At 38.1% G+C, this 24,087-nt stretch overlaps 1 protein-coding gene across 1 annotated transcript in view; it reads right to left on the bottom strand.

The window, feature by feature from the left end:
• Window positions 1-24,087, bottom strand: part of Ino80 (chromatin-remodeling ATPase INO80) — a 672,466-nt gene that overhangs the window by 507,168 nt on the left and 141,211 nt on the right. The window contains exon 8 of the mRNA XM_090376565.1: window positions 10,681-10,863. Coding sequence (XP_090232691.1) covers window positions 10,681-10,863 — 183 coding nt within the window. The remainder of the gene's footprint in view (window positions 1-10,680; window positions 10,864-24,087) is intronic.

The raw sequence follows: 24,087 nt of genomic DNA, 5'->3' as shown, positions 1-24,087 counted from the left end.
ATGGTCAGGCCACGCCTTGAGTACTGCGTACAGGTCTGGAGGCCTCATTTTAGGAAGGATGTAGATTTGCTTGAGCGTGTACAGAGAAGAGCAATACGATTGGTGAGGGGAATGAAGGGATCCTCTTACCAAGAGAGGCTTAAGTTCTGCAAATTGCAGTGGCTGGAGACTAGGCACCTGCGTGGTGATCTGATTGAGGTCTATAAGGCCTTGAATGGGTTGAGCACGCTGAATTCTGATGGGATCCTCCAACTTGTTCAGAATACGAACCTACGGGGACATAAGTTCAAATTAAGAAAGGATAGATGTAGAATAGATGTGCGGAAATTTGCCTTTAGCCAGCGGGTGGTTAATTGCTGGAACAAACTTCCATCTGTCGTTGTGGAAGTTGATAGGTTAAATAAATTTAAGGAGGAACTGGACAGGCAATTGGAGGGTATGGTGTGATTTTTTTTTTTTTTTTTTTTTTTGGCTGATGCTGCATAAGCTCCTACACTTGCTTTCTTGCATCAAGTGCCACTACTACTACTACTACTACTTAGCAATTTCAGTTAGTGATTCCAGGAAAGAATGAATGAATGTTTTCAAAGTATTCCATTTTTTTCAAATAATCATAATGCTGTGACTCTTGCAAGAAACATGACTTCATGTGTGTTAGCATTGGTAGTATTAGCCAGATAGTGCAAGGAAGTTACAGGCTTTTGCTGCACCAGTGTAAAAAAAAAAAAAAAAAATCCCATTACTGTATAATAGCATATTTAAGTAATAAATAATTAAAAATTTTAAATTAAGACTTAGCATTAACTTTGCAGTATTTTCCACATTTTCCACCATTAATTAACATATTGAATTCTTTACACCTGTTTTTAAAATTTTTTGCTTATATACAAATACAGATTTACATGTATACAGGGTGTTTCTATTAAAAGGCACCAGGATCCATCTCTGTTATTTTTAGATTTTGACTGCTTCTCATCGGGACCCTTTGTTATATCTGTGCTGAACCTTTTGAATTTGGTGCTAATATTAGATTAAGTATTACTGTTTAGATTTTATTTCTAAATTAAAATTTTGCCTAATCACCTGTTTTTTCATCAAATGGAAGTTGTTTCCCTTCCTCAGTCTAGAAATGTAACTGTAGTGCTTCTGAAATGAACATAAACTAAATTTATTTGGGGAAGGGGGACAACAGTTGTATGTTATATTCATTCTTCAGTACATGCATGTTTGGCCATTTTTTTTCAAGCCTTTGCATGATATAAGCTGTTGTTGTTATCAAATATTTAATAATATTGCCAGCCAACCTGTGGCATTATTTACATAGTATATCCTTGTAAGCAGATTACAAACTAATCCTTGATAATAGAATATCAAGAATATCCTATCTTCCAACAGAGCAGTCAAATCATACTACTAACTACATAGGCCAAATACACATATGCAGGTGCATATGTGTATTTGGCCTGCACAGCGTGAAATCAACATTCAAGGTAGCCCTAAAAGTGTCTGTTGGTGTAAATGTCAAGGTTGTGGGCAAGCCAATGAAATTTCTGTATGCCCATATCTTCAAACCAAGTCACTACAGGATGTGCAGTATACCATAAAGAGGTCCCCCTTCCCTATACTGCTGCCACAACATAGCAATAACAAAACTGCCCAGAACACCACATTTCATTGTTTCAGGAACAACAACAACAAACCAAGCCCAAACCATAAAAAATGTGGTGAGTGACAGCACCCCTGCCAAACCATACAGTTGGAACAGCAAGTACACTCTGGTAAACAATGTTTCACAGGTATCTATGAGACCCAAACATAACCATCAGATCAGAAAATCACATACTATGATTGTCCACACACAACAACATGGTTTTCCAATTCCAGAGGCCAATTACAATGGGTTGTGCAAGGGAAGTCAAAGACATGCAATACATTGAGATGTTTGGTTCCAAAGTCAGTCGTTATTGTACATTATCGTGCATTATCTTGCTCACATATAAAAGTGGTTGTCAGGCAACCACTTTTAGATGTGAGTGCTGCAGCTTTTTCACAAAATCCAACCCTATGCAGTCTTCTTATTTATTATCGCTTAGGGAGTCCAAAACTCATTAGTTCTTTTGGCCTCCCTAATTCCTGATTGACAACCTACAATGAAGACTGGTGGGATCTGCATACTGCCCTTCTGAGCATCCTCCAGTCTTTTTCCATCAATTTCTGCAGTCTACACAAATGATTCCCTCCTGCAGTTTACATCATGGCATTTCAATTTCACAACTACATTACCCACGACTGCTCTATGTTATTGCAGTTTCCTCTCAATGGCATGAACAGATTGACTGATAATATAGCATTCTATAATGATTCCCTGGTCATAGGATACCATATTATCAAACATGACACACTAAAGCCACTAAGCTCAATGTCCCAACCCATGTGCATCACCCATGGAATGTGAACGATAGGTATAGCAATAGGTATTTTTAACAAATTAGGAGTTTGGCAATATCGTATATATAAACATGACTGTAAAGCAAAGCAATTTGATTTAAATTTTTAAATTTAAATTCCAAATTTCTAAATTCCATATTAACTCTGCAATTCCCTTTAATTTTACCTATTTGTCCCAAAATTTGAAGGGTGAATAAGTATTGTGGCCTGAATTGGTATTTGATTTCATATTCTAATGTTTTAGGTAATTATATTTACTTGATTTCATATCTAATGTTTTAGGTAATTATATATATTTGATTTCATATCTAATGTTTAGGTAATTATATATATTTGATTTCATATCTAATGTTTTAGGTAATTATACAGGGTGTTTCAGTTAAACGTTTCAGAACTTCTAAGAGGGGTAGGGTACATCCTGACAACTCGAAATCATATAGCAATGTGGGGTCGGAAATGCTTTCCTGAAGCGGTGTTGTACACAGAAGCACCATAAAGAAAAGAGACCGTAAGTGAGAAATCGTTTTAATAATACATGAAAAGAAGCAAAAGGTACATGGATTAAAGTAAGTGTTCGAAGTTTCTTCCACGGGCTACAATGCACGCCTCACATCTCCGACGCATGGACATCCGAACATTCTGGAATACTCCAGGCAGCGTGTCCAGACACAGCAACCGGAGGATTATGCACCTCGTATTGCTTTCGCACAGTGGTACCTTGGAAAATGTGCTACAAATCCCCTTTTTCCTGCTGAAGTGTTGTTTTCCGATGAGGCATCCTTCACAAGGGAAGGAATTTTCAACACGCATAACGACCATATCTGGGCGGTCGAGAACCCGCATGCAATACGACGTCGTGCAGCACAGATTCGATTTTCGGTCAATGTATGGGCCGGTATTATGGGAGATCACCTCATCGGACCTTACCTGTTACCGTGTCATCTAACCGGACCTATCTACTTGATCTTTCTGCAGCAAGTATTGCCACAACTTTTGAGAGATGAACAGATTTCTGCATCGACGCAACACACAATGTGGTTCCAACACGATGGAGCCCCTGCCCATTATAGCGGAGATGTTCGTAACTACCTGGATGTCACATTTGGTCAACAGTGGATCGGACGTGGTGGTCCCGTGCGTTGGCCTGCTCAGTCACCCGACCTATCATGTCTTGATTTTGATTTCTGGGGTCATATGAAATCGCTAGTTTATGACACCCCTGTTGACAATGCTGAGGAGCTAGTTGCAAGAATCGCAGTAGTTGCCGAAGAAATTCGAAATTCGCCTGGAGTATTCCAGAATGTTCGGATGTCCATGCGTCGGAGATGTGAGGCGTGCATTGTAGCCCGTGGAAGAAACTTCGAACACTTACTTTAATCCATGTACCTTTTGCTTCTTTTCATGTATTATTAAAACGATTTCTCACTTACGGTCTCTTTTCTTTATGGTGCTTCTGTGTACAACACCGCTTCAGGAAAGCATTTCCGACCCCACATTGCTATATGATTTCGAGTTGTCAGGATGTACCCTACCCCTCTTAGAAGTTCTGAAACGTTTAACTGAAACACCCTGTATATACAATTAACCCCCGCTATTCGCGGTATCTGTATTCGCGGTCGCTGATTTAATATAAAATGAAACCTAAAAAATTTGAATTTTAAACCGCCGTGAACATTTTCTGCCATGAAAAACATGGGCGTGGCTAAAATTATCTTCCCCGGTCAAAACAGCGCTCAGTGCGTGGGGGGAGAAGGGTGACAAAATCGCGAGCATGGATGTTTCTCACTAATCCTTGTTCAGTATGTGTTATGCACTTGTCACGGAAGGTTTCGTCGTTTGCTTTTAATTTATATGCTTATATAATTTATCAATTTATAAGCTTACAAAAGTGATAAATCTACAGTTTTGCCGTATAAAACAGGCTTTTTCGAGTCTGTTTTACACTGCAAATGGAAGAAAGTGACTTTATTTTATCATATAATCTTATAATGGAAGAAAGTGACTTTATTGTGGACAAGTTCTTTCAAACCCGTACAAAAATATGGCTACAAATAACAAGAGAAATGTGAAAAGATCAAAGGTGATGGCATTAGCGAATAAAATTGAGTTATTAGATAAAATTTATAATGGTGAAAGTGTCTCCTCAGTGGCAAAACATTATAAAATCAATGAGTTAACGGTACGATCAATCAAGAAATCAGAAGAAAAAATCCACCGTAGTGTCCGTAAAAATGCGCTAATTGCTTCAAAAATTTGCTCTGTAACTCATGATGTTAAATTAGAAAAAATGGAAAAGGCTTTAAATCTGTGGATAGAAGACCGAACTCAAAATAAAATTCCGTTAAGTTCACTTATCATTCATGAAAGGGCAAAACTCCTTTATCAACACTTCAGCGAAATTGGTGATAGCACTGGCGGGATAAGTTTTTTAGCTAGCAAAGGCGCTGGTTTGAAAGATTTGTTTGAAATTTCTAATAAATATTACATTTAATATTAAATTGTTTCTTATTTTCATTTCGATGCCATATGCTTGCATTTCACTATGTACTGTCTTTTACATAGTCATATTATGAAGGTACATATAATACATACATAGACAAAATTTTAGACTAGTTTTTCTTATATATTTCATACATTGGAACAGAACCCCTTTATTACTATGGGAGCCATAACTCAGTATTCGCGGCATTTCTCAGGAACGTAACCCCCGCGAATAGCGGGGGTTTACTGTATTTGATTTCATATCAAATGTTTTAGGTAATTATAATATTCCTACATGTATGGCATAACATATTGGAATTGAAATGACAACGGTGTGTGACTACAAAATTAAAATCTTTTCATCATAAGTGGTTATTTTAATTAGTTCTATTGAGTATAATTCTTTGAAAATATTACCAAAATTTAACTTAACATGAGCACATTGTCTTTAAATCAGAAAGCATTTAAAACAACATTTTAAATCTGAAACAAACTCATCCCCTGGTGCAGACCTGTTGCTGCTAGTGCAGCAACAGGTCTGCATCAGGGGAATGAAATACCCAACCAATGGGCAACTCCCATTTCTCGTAATCTGTCATTGCTTGCCTAATCTCTGTTGTGATTTTTACAGACTAGCTCATATCTGCTATAGGCTTCTGTGTCGCATGATAATTTACATGCATCCCATGCATTTTTCTTCTCTGTCATGAGTCTCATTAGATCATCTGACATCCATTTAGACCTGAACCTTGAACAATATTTCTTAGTTGGTATGAAAAGCCTTGAATGCTTCCCACTTAGAATTTGCTGTTTGTAACATCATCAATTGGTCCCACTGTAGTCACCTTTATGGAAGCAAAAACCCTTCCCCCTTAATATAATTACCATTATGGGTACCTGATGGTAATTATATATCTTTAAATAAACCCCACATCAGTACACTGTGATCACTGCTACCTAGTGGTTTCTTTATCTGCAAATTCTTAATACGCGAATAATCACTGCTGATAACCAAATCAAGAGTATTACCCTCTCTGGTTGCCTCTTGAACAAGCTGCTGCAGAAAAAAATCATGCAATAAATCCACAAAAGTTTGCTAGTGTGCGAGTGACCAACCCATAAGTTCCAGTCAATATCTGGGAGGTTAAAATTCCCATTATAAGACATTCTGATTTACTGGCCCCCTCTATTTCACTGTATAATTGTTATTGTACTTATTAGAGTCATTAGGCCTATAACACACTCCTACTTTTATTTTTACCTTCCCAGTGTTTATGTCACACCAAACTGACTCAACATTGCACTGTCCATCTATGTCAACGGGATGCACTTCCTTAGATTGTTTTTCTTAATTAACAGCATAACTCCTCCCCCCTTCCTACCCTGTCTATCCTTTCTGTATACATTGTACTTCCCAAATTCCAATTCTGCATTCCTTATATCTGTGTGACACCACGTCTTCAAATTCATCAAATTTCTTTGACAGCACTTTGATTCTTCAAAATTCATCAAATTTATTTACTATACTTCTAGCATTGGTTTACATGGAAATATACATGCACCTATTCCTATTCTTAGTTACCCTAACAGCCCATGTATTAAATTTCAGAGAGGATTCCAAGTGATTAGTTCAGTTCGTTGAATGATAGAGGCAACAGATGAATTTGACAGGTGGACGAGATATTTTAAGCCAGAGAAGAAAAGAGGAGAGCATAGCAAATAAATTTGATGAAGCTGAAGTGTTGGTCAAAACATCAAATGTGGACATTACTGGGATATCAGAGATGTGGTGTCACAGATATATAAGGAATACAGAATTTGAATATGGAGAATCTGCAGATAAAGAAAACTTTCTGTACAATGTGTAAAGAAAGGATAGGAAGGATTATGCTGTTAGTTAAGAAACAATCAAAATCTAAGGTAGTGCAATGTTGAGTCAGTTTGGTGCGACATAAGCACTGGGAAAGAAGAATGAGAGTAGAAATGTGTTATAGGCTTAATGACTCTGATAAGTAAAATGAACAACTGTACAGAAAAAGAGCAGGACAGTAAATCAAGATGTCTTATAATGTAATGGGAGATTTTAACTTTCCAGATATTGACTGGAACTGGTGAGTTGGTCAGTCGCACACTAGCAAGACTTTTGTGGATTTATTGGATGACTGTTTTCTACAGCAGCCTCTTCAAGAAGCAACTAGAGGGAGTAATACTCTTGTTCTGATTATCAGCAGTGATAATCTGCAGATAAAGAAACTACTAGGTGGCAGTGACAATATATTCATGTGGGATTTACTAAAAGATCTACCACCATCAGGAGTAAAGAGAAGGGTTTTTGCTTTCATAAAGGTGACTACAGTGTCTCAGACAGTTTATAAATTCTATAAAGTGGGAATAACTGATGGTGTTACCAACAGCAAATTCTAAATTGGAAGCATTCAAGGAATTAATCATTGAAGCTACTAAACTTTTCATACCAACTAGGAAATACTCTGTTCGAGGTTTAAGCCTAAATGGATGTCAGATGAACTACTGAGAAGAAAAGTGCATGGGATACATATGCTACATGGCTCAGTAGTTCATGAGGCAGAGAAGAAAAGTGCATGGGATACATATAAATTATGAGGTGACTATGGTATAAGATAGTCTATAATCAAGTCACAAAGGAAGTTAGGCAAACAAAGGCAGATTACAAGAAATCTTTGGCAAAGGGTGCAAAAAAGAACAGCAGACTTCTTTACTTATGTAAACAGTAGAATGAAGGCGATGAATCAAATTGGTCCACTTGATATCGATGGTTCAACTGCTGATGAACCTGCTCAGATAGCTGACAAACTGAACGAGTATTTGGTGTCTACATTCATACGAGGAATTCTCTGGGGAAGTGGAGGCCTGAAGTTTATCAAACTCTGACAGGGAACTAAATGATTTTGTAAAAATTGAGGAAAGTAGAAGCAAAATTGTTGAAATTAAACATAAGAAAGGCACCTGGGGTGGGTGGGAACTATCAAGTTATATATAAAGGGAGGCAGCAAAGGAAGAACGGAAAACCTTAGCCATAATTATAAGAGCATGCTTGGATTCAGCGGTGGTCTTCGTGATGTCCGAATGTATCTACAATTCACAAAGGGGAATTTCAAAAAGTGACATGAGTAATTACAGACCTGTTAGTTTAACTTCCGTTCCATGAAAAATTATGGAGCCACTGGTTGAAGAAGCATTGAAGGATCATCTAGACAAGGCTACAGTTATACTTCAGATGCAATGTGGATATCTTCAGGAAAAATTGTCTGTCCAATTCAATTGGATACTACAATGTGATTGCAAAGAAACTGGGTGCAGAAAATGTTGATATCATATACTTGGATTTCAGGAAAGCTTTTGATACTGTTGCACATAAAACAATGCTGTACAGATTGCAGCAGCATGGTATTAAGGGTAAGTTGTTGCTATGGTAAATGGGAGGTTGCTATGGTAGATGGTTGAATGGGAGAAGACAGTGTTAATAAGTGGACACTGCTGTTTGTGGACTAATGTTATTAGTGTAGTTTCCCAGGCCCATTGTTTTCTTTATTTATCAATGATACTGATGAAGGTATATCTGACTTAATGTCCAAGTTTGCAGATGATACAAAGATTGGCAGGGTTGTTAATGACAGTATGCTACTGCAAGAGGATCTAGAAAATTTAGGCAGATGGGCTTGGAAGTAGCAACTGGAGTTTAACATTGACAAATGCAAAATACTGCATATGGGCAGCAGTAACCTCAGACTAACATACCAACTGTGTGGTACTACACTCAGGATAGTGGAAAATGAAAAACATCTGGGGAATAACCGTGCAGTCAGGTATGAAGTTCTGAGTGGTGCAGTTATGCTGCCAGGTTAGCTAATGGGGTTTTGTCAATGATATACAGGAATTTTGCTATCAGTGATAAGGAAGTGATTATCCCCTTGTATACGGCAATGGTCAGGCCACACTTTGAGTACTGCATGCAGTACTCAAAGTGTGGAGTCTGGAGGCCTCACTTTAGAAGGATATAGAGCTGCTGGAATGAGTAAGTAGAAGGGCCACAAGATTAGTGATGGTAACAAATGAGTGTGCTTATCAAAAAGGCTTCAGTTATGAAAGTGAAGAGCCTATAGACTAGGCACCTGCCACATGGTCTGATTGAGATGTTTAAGGTTTGAATGGATTGAGCAAGCTCAATGCTGATGGGATTCTTTCCCTTGCTCAGATTATGCACTTTAGGGAACATAAATTCAGACTGAGGAAGGATAGTTGCAGAATAGATGTACTGAAATTTGTCTTTAGCCAGTGAGTGGTTGATTGCTGGCACAAACTTTCATGTGTCATTGTGGAAGTTGATAGCTTAAATAAATTCAAGAAAGAACCAAACAAACTTTTGGAGGGAATGGATGGCTGAGACTGGGAAATTTTTCCCCCCCTTTTTTGGAAGATTCTATATAAACTTGCTTTCTTGCTTCATACCACTACTAATGCTAAGGAAACTTTATTTCTTGATGCATGACAACAGTATAAATCTTAGGGTAAGGTAAGGCATGTAGCAGGGATCTTGATGAAAAGCTTTTGTACAAAAAAAAAATACACAAAACATTTGAAAATACAGTCAAACTGTATTTTATAAAAGTCAATTTAGAAATAATGCCAACTTGACTATGAAACAATTACATCAGATAAGAAAAATCCCCATATAAATTGTCATTTTAACATGTCTTTTTAATTTGACATAGTTGATTTATCACTCAACTATGTCAAATTTTCCAGTGAATAAATATTAAGTATTCACTGTATAAATTCTCAGCACAACACATCACACTGCACAGACATAGCCCACACACTTTGACAGTGTACTGTCCTCGATACAGCGAACACACGCGGAGATGGGAGAAATCCCAAGTGCTGTCTGACACGAACATATGTTGTATAAATTCTCATTTTCTAGAGTTGTCCTTTTTCAGTCATTTTTTACATCTTGCATATTAGCATATTACAGTAAAGTCTGCATTAGGGCCCATTGACTACTTTCAATTCAATTATTTTTGCTTTCTTTTAAGTTTTCAGAGTGATATTTTATTATTTTGCACAGTAAACTGTGAAAGAAGCAATGAGCATATGCAAACCAAAACCTGCAGGCATTTCATGACATTACTCTTACTTTGTTATTATATTATATGCGTACAGGAGAGTCTCTAATTATGCAACTAAGTTATTCCTCACTGAAGGTGCGTCACAATTTTCACTGTAATCTAGGCCTGAATACTAGCACTCATATTTCCTTCAAGAATAACTTGACAACATGGAACAGTGAGATTTGTTCTATGATTTGTATGAATTTAAAACAATATTATTAGGCTCAGCCAAAAATCTAATACAGCAACCAGTATGCAGACCTATTGTAAAATTGTACCTATAAAACAAACGAAATGTTGAGTCTTGCCATGAGACCTAGGAGGGAAAGGTGGGGGAGAGAAAAGCAATTCTACTGGAGTACAATTTTGGAAAAATTCAGGCATTCAGTAATTAAGATAATATCAACACTAAGCAGTAAAATTACTATATACTATAAAAAAATTATTTTGAAAATTACTAAGCAGTACATAAAATTATTTATTGGAAACTTAATTTTTAAATGAATTAAATGGACTTTTTCAAGCAATATTTTATCACTGGATGAAAAGCAAGTAATCAGAATGGGAGGATAGGAACAGATACGCGAGAAAAACGACTTACTCTCCCAATTTCCTTTTTCACAAGGGCTACCCATAAGCGACGTCTCTTCATTACCATCACTGCTTCATGTGATGCATGCGTTTTCTTGCAATGCAACTTAGAAAAACTTGGAGAACCATCCTCGGTGACTTTCACAAACAGTCTATCTTCTTGTTTCACATGTAACAGACCCATATTGTTTTCCTATATAAAAAAGAAAATATCACTTAGAATTTTCTGATGTAACTAAAGGAAACAGTAGTACATAAGTATAAAATTATAATAAAAAAACTCCATCGGAAAAATAATTTAAGGAACGTATTTAACAGACATTGGATAACTCTATGTGTTAGTTTTGAAGTGACTTTATTGTAAATGGTTACAGTAGGAAATATGAATAACTACCTCAATGCTAGTACTTAAAACACATGACAATGTTTTGATATCCTGCTGAAACTTGTCATGAGGCCAAAATGAGGAAATCATAAAAGCCAAATAATTAACAAAGGCAAGTAGTGGGTGGTGACTACACAATAATGGTACAAATGCATTCAACTGCCATTTCTTGTAAACACAAAGGCAAATCGTGCATAAGTGAATTCGGTTCATGTTATATACAATATCATTCCCCTATTTATAAATGGTGTATGATCGAATTCATGTAGTGCAAACACATGTTATACGAGGACTAACTGTATTCACATAGTATCATTTGTCTTTCCCCCAGCCTTTAAAGACTCATCCTTCAAATTAAATATGTAAGTAAGCCTATATTCATTTTTATCCTGTTAAAATATGATACTTCAGCAAAGATAACTGTAGTTAGAAATTCATTCCTGGAAAATCCTGTTTCACAAAGACAAGTGTCATCCATGCTATAGTGATTTGGCTGCTTATTACTCATTTGGAGAGGTCTGGATTTGGGAAATCCTGTTATAGATTAAAGGAATTTCAAAATCTTCAAAAGTTGTAGTTGATCTCAGACGGAGGGAATAAGGTCCCTAACCAATAAGTTATTCCAGGTCTTTCAGTCAGCACAACAAGTAAACTTGCAGTGGGCACACTTATACTGACATAATATATAATGGCACAATATTGTCGAAGTCACTGATGCACCTAAAACTCAAAAGCTACAAAGAGAGGTAATAGCAAAGGGTGGAATTTACAGAGCTTGTTCTGTGATATCTGAGAAATCTAATCAGTATCACTCAAATAGGTCTAATGGTGTAAAGTTAAAAATCTCAGAACAGAGAAGAGTAGTCCTAACTGCAGTAATCAAAAATGATGACAGCAAACTTTAGAAGACATTTTAGAAATATAGCATAAATACTTTGATGAACTGCTACAAGAAGCTGAAGACATCACAAAAGAAGGGAAAAGGCTTGAAATAGATATTATCTTTAATACTATTGCTATAGTGAAAAGGGAAATATCAGATAGGGAAAGACAGCAAGTGTGAATGATATTAGACATGAAATGCTAAAAGCTGGGTGGGGTGTGTGGGGGGGGATGTCACATTGGTTATGTTGCATTATCTAGAGCAGTGTTCCTCACACTTTTTTCAAACATGAATCACTTTTATTTTGAGAAAGAAGCCAAAGCACAGTAAATAATAAAACTATCCACATAAAAATATATTTTAACCATTTTTTTAAGTACAATAGTATGTACTCATTTAACTGCTCACTAGGACAAGTAATGCTGACAATAATAGGGCTTACGGAAACGTGGTGCCACCCGGAGATAGGGGATGACGAGTTTCAGTACAGTATGCTTTTTTTTTTTTTTTTTTTATGTAAACCCCAAACACAAGAGGTATTAGAACCTACAGTACTTAGTACCGTGCTTGGGTTGGATGTTGAGAAGAAGAAGAAAGAAGATATTTGTTGATATTGGACTTGAACTTCTGTAGACTGCAATGTTCAGAAAATATGTATGAAGGAAAGTTGTTCCAGAAAACAGCAGTTGAATGAATAAACGAGGAAGATGAAAGGTTTGAAGTTGGACGGTAAATGCATGTTGGCTGGTGGCGGCACGTTTTCAGACTGTTTTGAAAGAGAGAGCGGGAATTATAGAAGCCAATTCAGAAGAACAGTGCCCATGGAAATATCTATAGAAGAGGCATACAGAAGAAACAGAACGTCTATGAGACAGTGAGTGGAGAAACTCTGTTAGAGATGAATCATTAATTAACCTAAGTGCCCTCTTCTGAAAGGAATCAAGAAGCCTGAGAGAGGTTTTGTGGTCACCACCCCAGATGTGGGAACAATATTCCATGGTAGGGCGGATTTGCGATTTGCACAGAGTGAACAGCTGTTTGGAAGAAAAGTAACGCCGAGAGCAAAAGAGAAAACCAAGTTTTTTAGATGCAAAGGAAGCAATATTTGTAATGTGCTTGTGCAAAGAGAGATTAGAAGTCAGGGTAATCCCCTGAGAGATATATCATTTTGCCTAGAAATCAGAGTGTCACCAAAGATAAGCATAGGAGCAGAAGAATCCTTTTTGCAAGATATAAAACAAGACTGAGTTTTAGAAGGGTTGAAATCAACTAAGTTGTCTTTGTCCCACTAGAGAATTACCTGGAGATTGGCATTTAAAGAATTGGTAACAGATTTTCAAGAAATTGAAGCTGATTGAGCTGGGCAAGTTTTCTCAAAAGGGAAAGTGGAATGCAATGTGCTATCATCAGCAAAACTATGGATAGGATTTCCAGTCAATGGAAGAAGGTCATTAATATACAAGAGGAAAAGAGTGGGGGAAAGAACTGAACCTTGGGGAACACCGGCATTAGTGGAGAAATTAGAAGACAGAGAGCCATCTACCATCACCCTCAGTGAGCGATCAGAGAGAAAACTGGATAACCAATTACAAAAAACAGTTGGCAAACCATAAGATGGAAGCTTGTTTAGAAGACCTTTATGCCAAACACGATCAAAAGCCTTTGAGATGTCAAGAGCAACTGCTTGTGTTTCAACGAACTTTTCCATTGAATTGGTTAATAAATGAGTAACATAAGCAAGAATATCACCAATGGATCGACACTGACGGAATCCATACTGGTGATCGTTGATCAGGCGGAAAGTTTCCAGGTAGTTTAAGAGTTGGCGGTTAATTGATTTCTTCATTACTTTAGAAAGAGTAGAAGTGATTGCAATGGGACGATAATTAGATGGGAGGGATTTGTCACCCTTTTTGGGGATATGAGCAAATATCCAAGCAGAAGGAAAAACACCATTCAAATAAGAAAGTGAAAAAAGACGGCAAAGAATAGGAGTAAGTTCAGGAGCACAGGTTTTGAGAACAAGTGGAGAAATACCATCGGGACCTGCAGCTTTCTGAGCATCAAAATTCGTCAAAATCCTTCTGACATCCTTTTGACGGAAGACCACAGGAGGCATTGAATGGAGTGTGTTGGGAAGTGTTTTACAGAGATCATTAATACACGAGTTGGAAGAAAAATGGGATGTTAGTAAGTCAGCTTTATCCTTGGCTGAAGTGACAACAGAACCATCTGGTGTGGATAGAGGTGGGGCAGAGATGGGCAAAAGTTGCGGCTAATAGCTTTGGCAAGAGACCAGAATGCTTGGCTACCATTAGGGCCAAAACACGTTTTCTACTCTTAGCCTGTTCAAACTCTAGTTTGGACTGATTAATAACTGCTTTACAATTGTTGCGAGCTTTCGTATAGGCAGAAAATGAAACTGAAGAATTAGAAACAAGCCAATTATGAAATCCAACGACCTTCTCTTGAACAGCCTTAGCACATTTATTGGAAAACCAAGGTTTAGATAAAGGACCAGATTTTAAAGTGGAGTGTGGGATAAAGGATTCCATTCCTGCAAGAATAATTTCACTGACACGATCTGCGCAAACGCTGACATCAGAAGTTTTGAAACAGTAATCTGACCAAGGAAAATAAGAAAAGAAATCTCGCAGGTCATCCCATTTTGCGTTCTTGTAATGCCAAACAATACGAGGTTGGGAATAGCCATGAGATAGAGGCTTCATTGGAGAAAAGACAATCACCAAGTTATGATCTGAGGTGCCTAAAGGACCTCTCCGCTTCGACCGTGTACTTAGAAGGGTTGTTTGTGAAAAAAAGATCAAGCGTTTTGGCTGTGTGGTTAGGATTGTCTGGTATTCTTGTAGGTAAATGACCAATCTGTGCAACGTCATTAGTAACTGCAAAAGCCTCAGCATCACGACCAGCTGGGTCAGTGTGACTAGAAAACGGAAGCCAACTGCAGTTGTGAACATTAAAATCACCAAAGAAAATTACCTCACTCTTAGGAAAGCTGGAAGGGAGAAAGTCAAGTTGCAAAGAGAGGAAGTCAAAGAGCTCCAAGTTATTAGTGGAGTTGGGAGAACAGTAGAGACAAGAGATGAATTTGACACAATTAGGTAGAGATTTTAAGCCAGAGAAGATCGAAAAGAGGCGATTCTAAATTACCAAGTCTCTGACAGGGAATATCGGAAGGGAGATATGCACAAGTACCACCTTTGATGCGAAAGGAATCATACAGCGAATAATTTGGGCAATTGAGATGAGCAGTAGTTGAATCAACTGATAACTGAGATTCTGTCAGGAAAAGTACATGGGGTTTGGCAGACTGCAAGTGGAAATGGACATTGTTGAGATTAGAATTCAGACCACATATACAGAGTGATTCACTGCTAGTGCGAAAAACTTGCAGGAGGTGTAGGGGGACACAAATACGAATCGGAATCACATAGCATTGCAGGGTCCAAAATGCCTTCGTCATGTGGTAGAGGACATTGAATGGGAGGTCGCGTGAACAGCGATCCCGCTGGAAGTCAGCATTTGCGAACTGTTTCTGTTGAAGAAACCAAGTAGCAAAAGTCCTCCGGAGTGGATAATCTGCAGGCTCCAATGATTGGATGCGTTGCAGATGGTATGAACTCATTTGGTTTGTTGACAGTATCCTCCATACAGTGGATTTGGAAATACCCAATCGTTGGCCTATCGCTCGAGTACTCTTACTCGGATTGCCTTCTGCAAGACGTAGGACATTCTCCTCATTGTCTGGCGTCCTCGTCATTCACTCTCGATTCATGGTACCTCTCGTGAAACAACCAGTCTCACGTAACCTTCTGTGCACACGTGTGAAAATCATATGATGAGGAGCACGCCTGTGCGGGAAACGTTCCTGGTACAAGCGCAGAGCGGTGCGCCTGTTACAGTCTGCAGCTCCATATGCGAGGTGCATGTCAGCTAGTTCAACGTTTGAATACTCATCCATCCTACTGCCTCGTGAACCGGTTCGCAAATGCTGACTTCCAGTGGAATCGCTGTTCATGCAACCTCCCGTTCAAGGTCCTCTACCGCATGACGAAGGCATTTCAGACCCTGCAATGCTATGTGATTTCGATTCGTCTTTGTGCCCCCTACACCTCCTGCAAGTTTGTCGCACTGGTAGTGAATCACCCTGTATTTCTGAAATGAATTAGGAAGTGTTTGGGAGGTTTAGATTTTTTCGCAGATAAGCTTACTCTATTAGTTTGACAATTCATGGTGTATTCGATAGTAAGAAAAAGTGGGTGGGACATGCTGTATGAAGTAATGAAATTTTTGGATAGGGCGCACATGGGGTAAGAATATACCCAAAATTACTGGCCAGTTAGTCTAACTTCAGTAGTAGAGAAAATCGTGGAGACAATGATCAAAGTTGGAATTCAGGATCAATTAGATAGAAATGGAATTCTGAAGGATACTCAGCATGGTTTTGTAAAGGGAAAATCATGTTTAACTAATTTGGTTAGCTATTTTGACAGGGTTACTCAAGAGCTGGACTTTGGGAATAATTTCGACATCGTTTATTTAGATTTCAGCAAAGCATTTAACTCTCACATGAGCGGTTACTTTATAAGCTGGAACAGGTTGGAATCACAGGGAAAGTCCTTACATTGATAGCTGGATGGCTTCAGGGCAGGAGGCAGAGGGTTATGATAAATGATTATTCCTCAGATTGGGTTGATGTAAGAAGTGGGGTTCCCCGAAGATCAGTATTAGGACCATTGTTGCTTTTGATTTTCATAAATGACATTGATGTCTAAATTTTCAGACGACGTAAAGATTATTAAAGTAGTTAATGATCGCCACCAAGCAGAGCTTCTTCACAATGACCTAGATAGACTTCAAGGATGGTCAGAAAAATGGCAGCTTTGCTTGAATCCAGCAAAGTGTAAGTGTTACTGGGGAACAGTAATCCCAAAATAAATTATACACTTGGCAGAGTTGAACTAAAGCCGGTAGTGGAGGAAAGGGACTTTGGTATTACAATATGGTCAGACTAAGTTCTCTGTGCATTGTAGACAGGTTGCAAGGAAGGCCTATGGTGTCTTATCGATGATTTATCAAGCAATTGCATCATAATCCCATTATATAAGGCTTTTGTTAGACCACACTTGGAATATTGCATTCAGGTATGGAGACCGCACCTAAAGAATGACATTGTGCTTCTTGAAAGGGTCCAGAGATAGGTAACTCGCCTGGTGAGATCAGCAAAAGGATGTCCATATGAGGAAAGACTTGGAAACTAGGCACCTTAGAGGAGACTTGACTGAAGTGTTTAAGGCTCTGAGAGGGAGGCATAAGCAAAATGAATGAGGATCAAACTTTCAGTTATAAATGATTCTAGAACTAGGGGCCATAATTTCAAGTTACAGGGGGGAGATGTTTAGACTGGAATAAGTTACCTACATGGGTGGTAGACGCTGACAGTCTGGGGAAATTCAAAGGTAAGCTGAATAATTACCTAAGGGAGAAGGGAAATGCATAGGTTTTCCATTTCCTTTTCTCTTAATTTTTTTTAAAATTTTCTTCTTGTTATTATTATTATTAATTTGTTTTTATTCTTATTTTATTTTATGTATTTTTGTTATTTTATTTTATTATTATTATTTTATTTATTTATTTATTATTTTTTTTTTTTGGCTGGTGGGGCATAAGCCATAGGCTTCCTTACACCATGTGGCCATTACTAATACTAACATATATAGCATATACTTAGTTGTTATAGGTATATATGTATTTCCCATCACTGTTAATAGGACTGTTGCCTACTGCAAAAAAAAGCTCTTTTATTGTGAAGTCCCAAGGTCCGTTGGTCTTTCATAAAATGCTGAACTAGAGAGCATTTTCTAAAGTTCTAAAGACTAAGCCATTAATTATACTAATATAAAAAAGAGAAATGATGCTTAATGTTGAACTTACAGTGCAATTTCACAACTTATACCTAAAAGGCAAAATCTATGTAAGTATCTTAGAGAGTTAGTAACAGTTACTGCTGAGTATAAACTTCAGAAAGAATAGTTTGGTTTTAGGTCAAATAGATGATGCCAGGATGAAATGTTCACACAATCACATATTGCCCAAAGGTCAAGGGAACAAAAAAGAACCTGTATTTATAATTTGCAACAGCAAATAAAGTCATTGTTAAGGTCTATGGAAGAGGTGCAATAAGATATGTCACTAGGCTAGATAATACAATTCACTGAGACAAATGTTAGCAATTTAAGTAACATTTTAATGGGGCTATAATTTATGTGAAGAAAATAATTTCAGTTTTTCATTTGATGTGAATAAAATTATTCACATCAAAGTTTAGATGTGCATTAAATTTGTGCACATAAACCTTCAACTGCAATGGGCAAAGGTTTATTCAAAAAATTCAGTGAAGGAACTAAATTATCATATTAAACAAAACATGTAATTATTAACATGTATTCAAATTTAAAACTAAAAAAAGTGCTGGAGGGTCAATAAATATACCTTCAAGCTGTGTCAAAAAAGTAACTGAGTTTATTTGAAATGTCAAGAAGATTACAGATGAAATTACAACAACTTAATGTTAATTTCACCTAGCCAAGAGATATGATAAAGTACACACAACAAGTATACTCAAATCATGGACTTTTAACCGGGCATGGAGGACTGGCTGAGTGCCACAAAACATCACAGAACTGAAGCTTCATTAATCATTCAATTATGTTCCTCATTACCATCAAGTACTGGTACACAATAAATGTTACTGGAGTGAAACAATGCAAAATCCACTATTATTTTCTATAATTTACACTTCACCAGTCCAGGTGTAGTAACTTAGTCATTAAAAAAATATAATATCACATAATACAGAGTGATTCGGGAGGAATAGTAAATATTTTTTGAGGTTATATAGTATCAATTATTCCGAGTAAAAAAGTTCTTATAAACATGTGTCCAATTCTCAATGGATATAGAGATGCATCTGTTTGAAACTGGCGTGCACAAAGCCATTATGAGAAGTATTAAAGAACGATAAATGACTTGTTTGTATTTATTGACTTTTTAAATGATACAAAACACAAATTCACAAATTTTTTACAGTTCACAATAAATGGTCGAAAACCACACCACCACCAACCTCAATGCACTTTGCAACTCTTGTGGTAATATGAGGTGTTGTTCTTCTGAGGTCACCTTGGCGTTCCTTTATGGGAGCACCAGTATCCAAAATGCGAGCAAACAATCCGTCTCTTGTATTCACCTTTTCTTTGTATACTGTGCTTTTCATCCATTCCCACAAACAAAAATCTAATGGAGTGAGGTCTGGAGACCTTGGTAGCCAATGAAAGGGACCAACCACGGCCGGTCCATCGTTCAGAGAAAGTTCAATTTAGATATTTTTTTCACCAGACGGGTATAATGTGCAGGAGCTCCATCATGCTGAAAGTACATACCCATTCTTGTAGCCAAGGGAACATCTTCCAATAGTAGTGAAAGTTCGTTTTGCATAAATTCTAGGTAAATGGGCCCTATAAGACGATTTTGTAATATAACAGACCCAATCAATTGACTGTCGATGATACCGCATCACACGTTTACAGAGAAACGATGTTGAAATTTTGTTTCTACAGTGGCACGTGGTTTGTGTGGACTGGCCCCCACTGCACTGACTCATGTAAGAGAGCTGCATTTAATTCTTCCTGCATAAAGGGCTTGTTGAATAGTTCAAGTCCTTTTGAGGAGAAGTTTAATGGACATTTCTTTCCTCTTTCAGGGCCAAGGACTCTGGGTGGAATGATGTTATTGCTGAGATTTTTACAAATGTTTCTCCTAGATTATTTGCAATTGCAGTTGAATCTGCAATTGGACATCCATTGTTCTCGAGGATCATAGAAAGGCCTGGTGAATATTTGACCTTCATTTTCAAACCTTATCCCCGACTACTTTTGAACTAACAGCCTGGGTTATCTAAGAAGTAAAACAAATCCAAGATTCCATTTGGCTCTGACATTGTACATAGCATGCTTTGGCATGTGCATGTTTAAATGATATTAAATTTTCTATAGTGGGATATTGGCAGAATATCCCCCAAGGCACCTTTTTTGCTGCTGTGCATTATGAATTCCACCATGGTTTCAAAAATGGTGGAAATCAGGTGGATATTTTTGGAATTGCAATTGCAGCTGCATGGACAATACTTTCTGTAATGTATGTGACTGCATCAATTGATAGGCTCCTGACTGACTGAAGCAATGTCAATATTTGCCAAATGTTGAGATGTATTCCAGTCAGCCTGATCAATCTTCCACTGCAGAAACCTAAATGGAAGCCATGGTCTCTCACTAATTGGTGTAGTAATCATGGGGAATCCCTATGGATGATCACATCCATAGGGATTCTCCTCCACCTTCCAAGTAAGTGAAGGAAAGAAAGAAAGAAGGGTATTAGACAGAAAGATCAATGACAGAAAACGTATATGGATAGGAATGTGGAAAGTGTTTGTTCCCACATTAAGAAGGGAGAGGTCATTTGTCAGTGAGCATATACTCTATGACTCATCCCCTTGCACTGATATCCTCACTACCCCAGAAGGTGTTATATCCATTGAAGTCCTCAAGAGGTAAGAAAAGAGAGGAAGGGGGGGGGGGGGGGGGAAAGCTGCATACCATACCAAGATAATCAAGGTCTTTCTGGGGGATCAGTCAGTCCCAGGTGGCAAATATACAGACAGTTAATAAAAATCTCACTGTAAGGCAAATTGCTACAGCCTTTATGTTGGTCTTAAGTCACAAAGACTGAAATGGGGTCTGGTTGCCCATGAGGATTCAGACTCCTCCATGAGCAGGGCCATCCACAATTCTATCCTTATGAATAATAATGTTATGCATGCTGGGAATTTGGCCATTATTTGGAATTGGCAGACCTGTCAATCAGTTCTGAAGTGCTGAGGCTTACTCTTTTTAGTCTTGGTTTGTGGGTAAGTATAGATGCCATCCTGTGTCCATTTCTTCCTCTGCAAAGAGTTCCAAGATTGTTTCATCGGGTACCTCCTTGGATTCAACATTCATTTTTTTTTTGTGCTGCTGCTAGCTGTTGAATTTGTGTGTGTGTGAATTTACTTCATTCCTTCATATATAATCAACTGACTATATTTTCTGTGTTGGCTTTGCTGAGCTCGGTATATAGCAGGCTATGAGTGTAAATGACTCTTTTGGTGGTACAATCATTTTGGTTTGAGCCCATGGAACATTTCTTGGCAACCTTTTCAGCATATGTTGCCTTGTTGCTATTTACTGACTTAACTGCTTTTCTGGCCTGCTCATATAAGATGTTCAGCTCTGCCTTTAGTCGTATTTCTTTTTCTTCCTTACACCTCTGGCATGTTCAAGAGTATGCAGGTTGTTCGCCTTGGCAATTAATGCAGGTCAGTTTTGTAGCTTTGCATGATGTAATTTCATGGTCCTTTGAACCACAACAAGCACATGCAAAAGCACCAAGGCAGGCCATTTGTGAATGTCCATATTTCTGGCACTTTAAGCACCTTAACAATTTAAAACATATGGACGTACTGTGCAGTTCACATAGCCAGATTTAATCTTGTTAGGATTAAATCTTATCAGTATATTAAAAATAAGTAAAGAATTGTATATTAAAAGTAAGGATTAGGTTTGTAGTCAGCACTAGATTCCCATCCTTAAGTACAAACATTCACTTTGCAACTGTCACTCCTTGTGATTGTAGTTCTGAAGTAACTACAATCTCTTCTGACACTTCTTGAAGATCCCACTCAGAGATCATGCCTCTGGATAAGTTAAGTGTCTTGTGGGGAGTTAGGGTAATTGGCATTCTCCCCAATAGTTGGCTAGGAGGAGCTGTTTGGAACATTTATCTTCTATAAGTTTTCTATTTAGTTTCTATAAGGATATCCCCAGAACATAGCCATTTTACAGATTTTGGGGAGCCTGCCAAACCTTCTAAATAAAGAAAGGTGAATAAAGAAAGGTGACATTTTCCCTATAGGTTTCTTGCTGATGGAGTGGATTATCAGATATCTGGGTGTTGGACCTGATGATATCATTTCCATTCTGGGCCTCTTCTCTGAAGTGAATGGTGTCTGTTTCATTATCATCATTTTCTGATAAGGATAATGTTGGGGTCCCAGAACAAAAGCTTAGATTCTCAGGATTCAAAGTGTTTATTATTTTAGTTCCTTGTCCAGGCTCCAAACCTCACCATGGAGCTCAAATGGGATGCCCACTACCTGGCAAGCAATGAATGCACTCAGGAGTGGAACATCAAGGCTGTCCAGTGGGAAGGGGCACGGCATTGTCACAGTTGACCGTTGCAGACAAACCCACTAGCTTATTGATTTTGGCCAAGATATCCAGGATCACAAATCTTGTTAAAGCAGGGGGTCCAAAGTGGTGTGCTGAAAGCTAAGCCCCTCAACCACCAGATCCACCTTCTGTGAGTTTCCATGGGTACAGCACATGTGGACATGTGGACATGTGTTTTTGTAATGGGCGGCTCCTAGAACGTTAGTTCAACTCCGCCTCGTATCTCTGTGAAGAACAGTATCACTACAAATGGGCCAGATATGTGTGTGACGTCAGGCGGCGAATTATATAGTTATGTTGTGTTTGTGAAGCTCCTCAAAAGTTCGTTCAAATTATGGATTACTTTTGGAATTAGCGATTTTAAAGTAGTGTCGTCGACTCCATATTAGTTGGTGAGTTGGTGCATGTATTTTTGTGGCTAAATTTTAAGTGAGTGAGAAGATATTAACGTTTTTCTAATTTGCATTGTACAGACATGCTACCTCGTTGTTGTTTGTATGTAATGGCCGCTCCCACTGTAGTTCTGCCTATGGTATGTCTTGTAATAATTTCTATAGTGTCAGTTAATACTGTTCCTGCTGCTTGTTAGTTTGATTAACTGTACTTTTGGAACACTGGGGAAATTGTTATTGTTTCTATATCATTTATACTCACTACCAAGAAGACTATGGGGTTCTTAGTATTGTTGCCACATTTAGCGATAAATTAATTAGCAAATAGTCGGCCATTGCTTCTTCCGGAAACAAGTCACGTGAACAGTGCTTTCTTCTGTGATTGGTTGCTGGAATTCCTGCATTTGAAAACTGCCATGAACCTATATTTTAATTATGCTGCTGCTTATTTTCTTAAATTTATAATCCCCTTATTTCATAATGTGTTATAGAGTATAATGAGTGGAATTAATTCAATTGTCTCCACAATCAGTATAGTTAATTAGTGCTTGGAAACTTGATCAAAACCTTCAGATTGTAACAGCACGCTATTCGCAGTGCCCCCTAGCAACTTGAGAAGCAAGTTCGCAGCAAGTGCAAATTAAAAATTATCTCCTCAGACAGCCCAACCTCCAGCCCAACAAGCTGCTGGTTTTTGTCAATGCTACATCGCTACACTTGTGCTTTGCTTTTCATCCTGCACTCCCTTCACCTGACATGAGCGGGAGGGAAAGTTTCAGTTCTGCTAGTGAGGAGGAGCCTGAAACAGTTCCAGAGAATCCCCCTCCAACTAGTACCCCGCCAAAGATCCAGCTCAAAAGTGGATATCTCGCGAGGAAAAAAGAAAAGAAAAAGAAGGCCAACAAGAAAACTAAGGAGACCATGGAGACATGGGCTGCTCTCCTCTGCTCGGAATTTGTGACCCAAAATGAGGGGCAACCACTGGCATTGGCCCCTGACCAAAGCCCTGTTGCTGAACCCACTGATGCTGCTCCACCTTCTGGGGCAATAGCCTCCACCCATACAGAGATTAAAAGTGTCTCCCAAACTATCACACCGACAGCCCTTGCCATGGGTACAGCACAGGGTAAACATGAAAGATGCCTATGGCATTAGCCTAGAACCTAACTGTAGGTACTGGATCCCAGTGAAGGTAATCTGGAGGACCATGCAGTGTCATTGGGAAGTCCCCTCATCACATACAGGTGTCAATGTCAAGGGATCATTTGTTACTTCAGTATTTGATGTATCCCATACAACTGTAACAACTTCATAAACCTCATATATAGCTATTAAGGACTCTTCTTTTAGATTTTGTACCAGAATCTGTTTATGTACAGATACATAATTAAAATCTCCCCTAAGACATGAA

Source organism: Mastigoproctus giganteus, chromosome 6 (genome assembly GCF_048544385.1).
Source record: "Mastigoproctus giganteus isolate SK-2022 chromosome 6, ASM4854438v1, whole genome shotgun sequence".
Classification (NCBI taxonomy): Eukaryota; Metazoa; Arthropoda; class Arachnida; order Uropygi; family Thelyphonidae; genus Mastigoproctus; species Mastigoproctus giganteus.
Note: the sequence above shows the minus strand (reverse complement) of the source record. Positions and strands in the feature narration are given on the sequence as shown.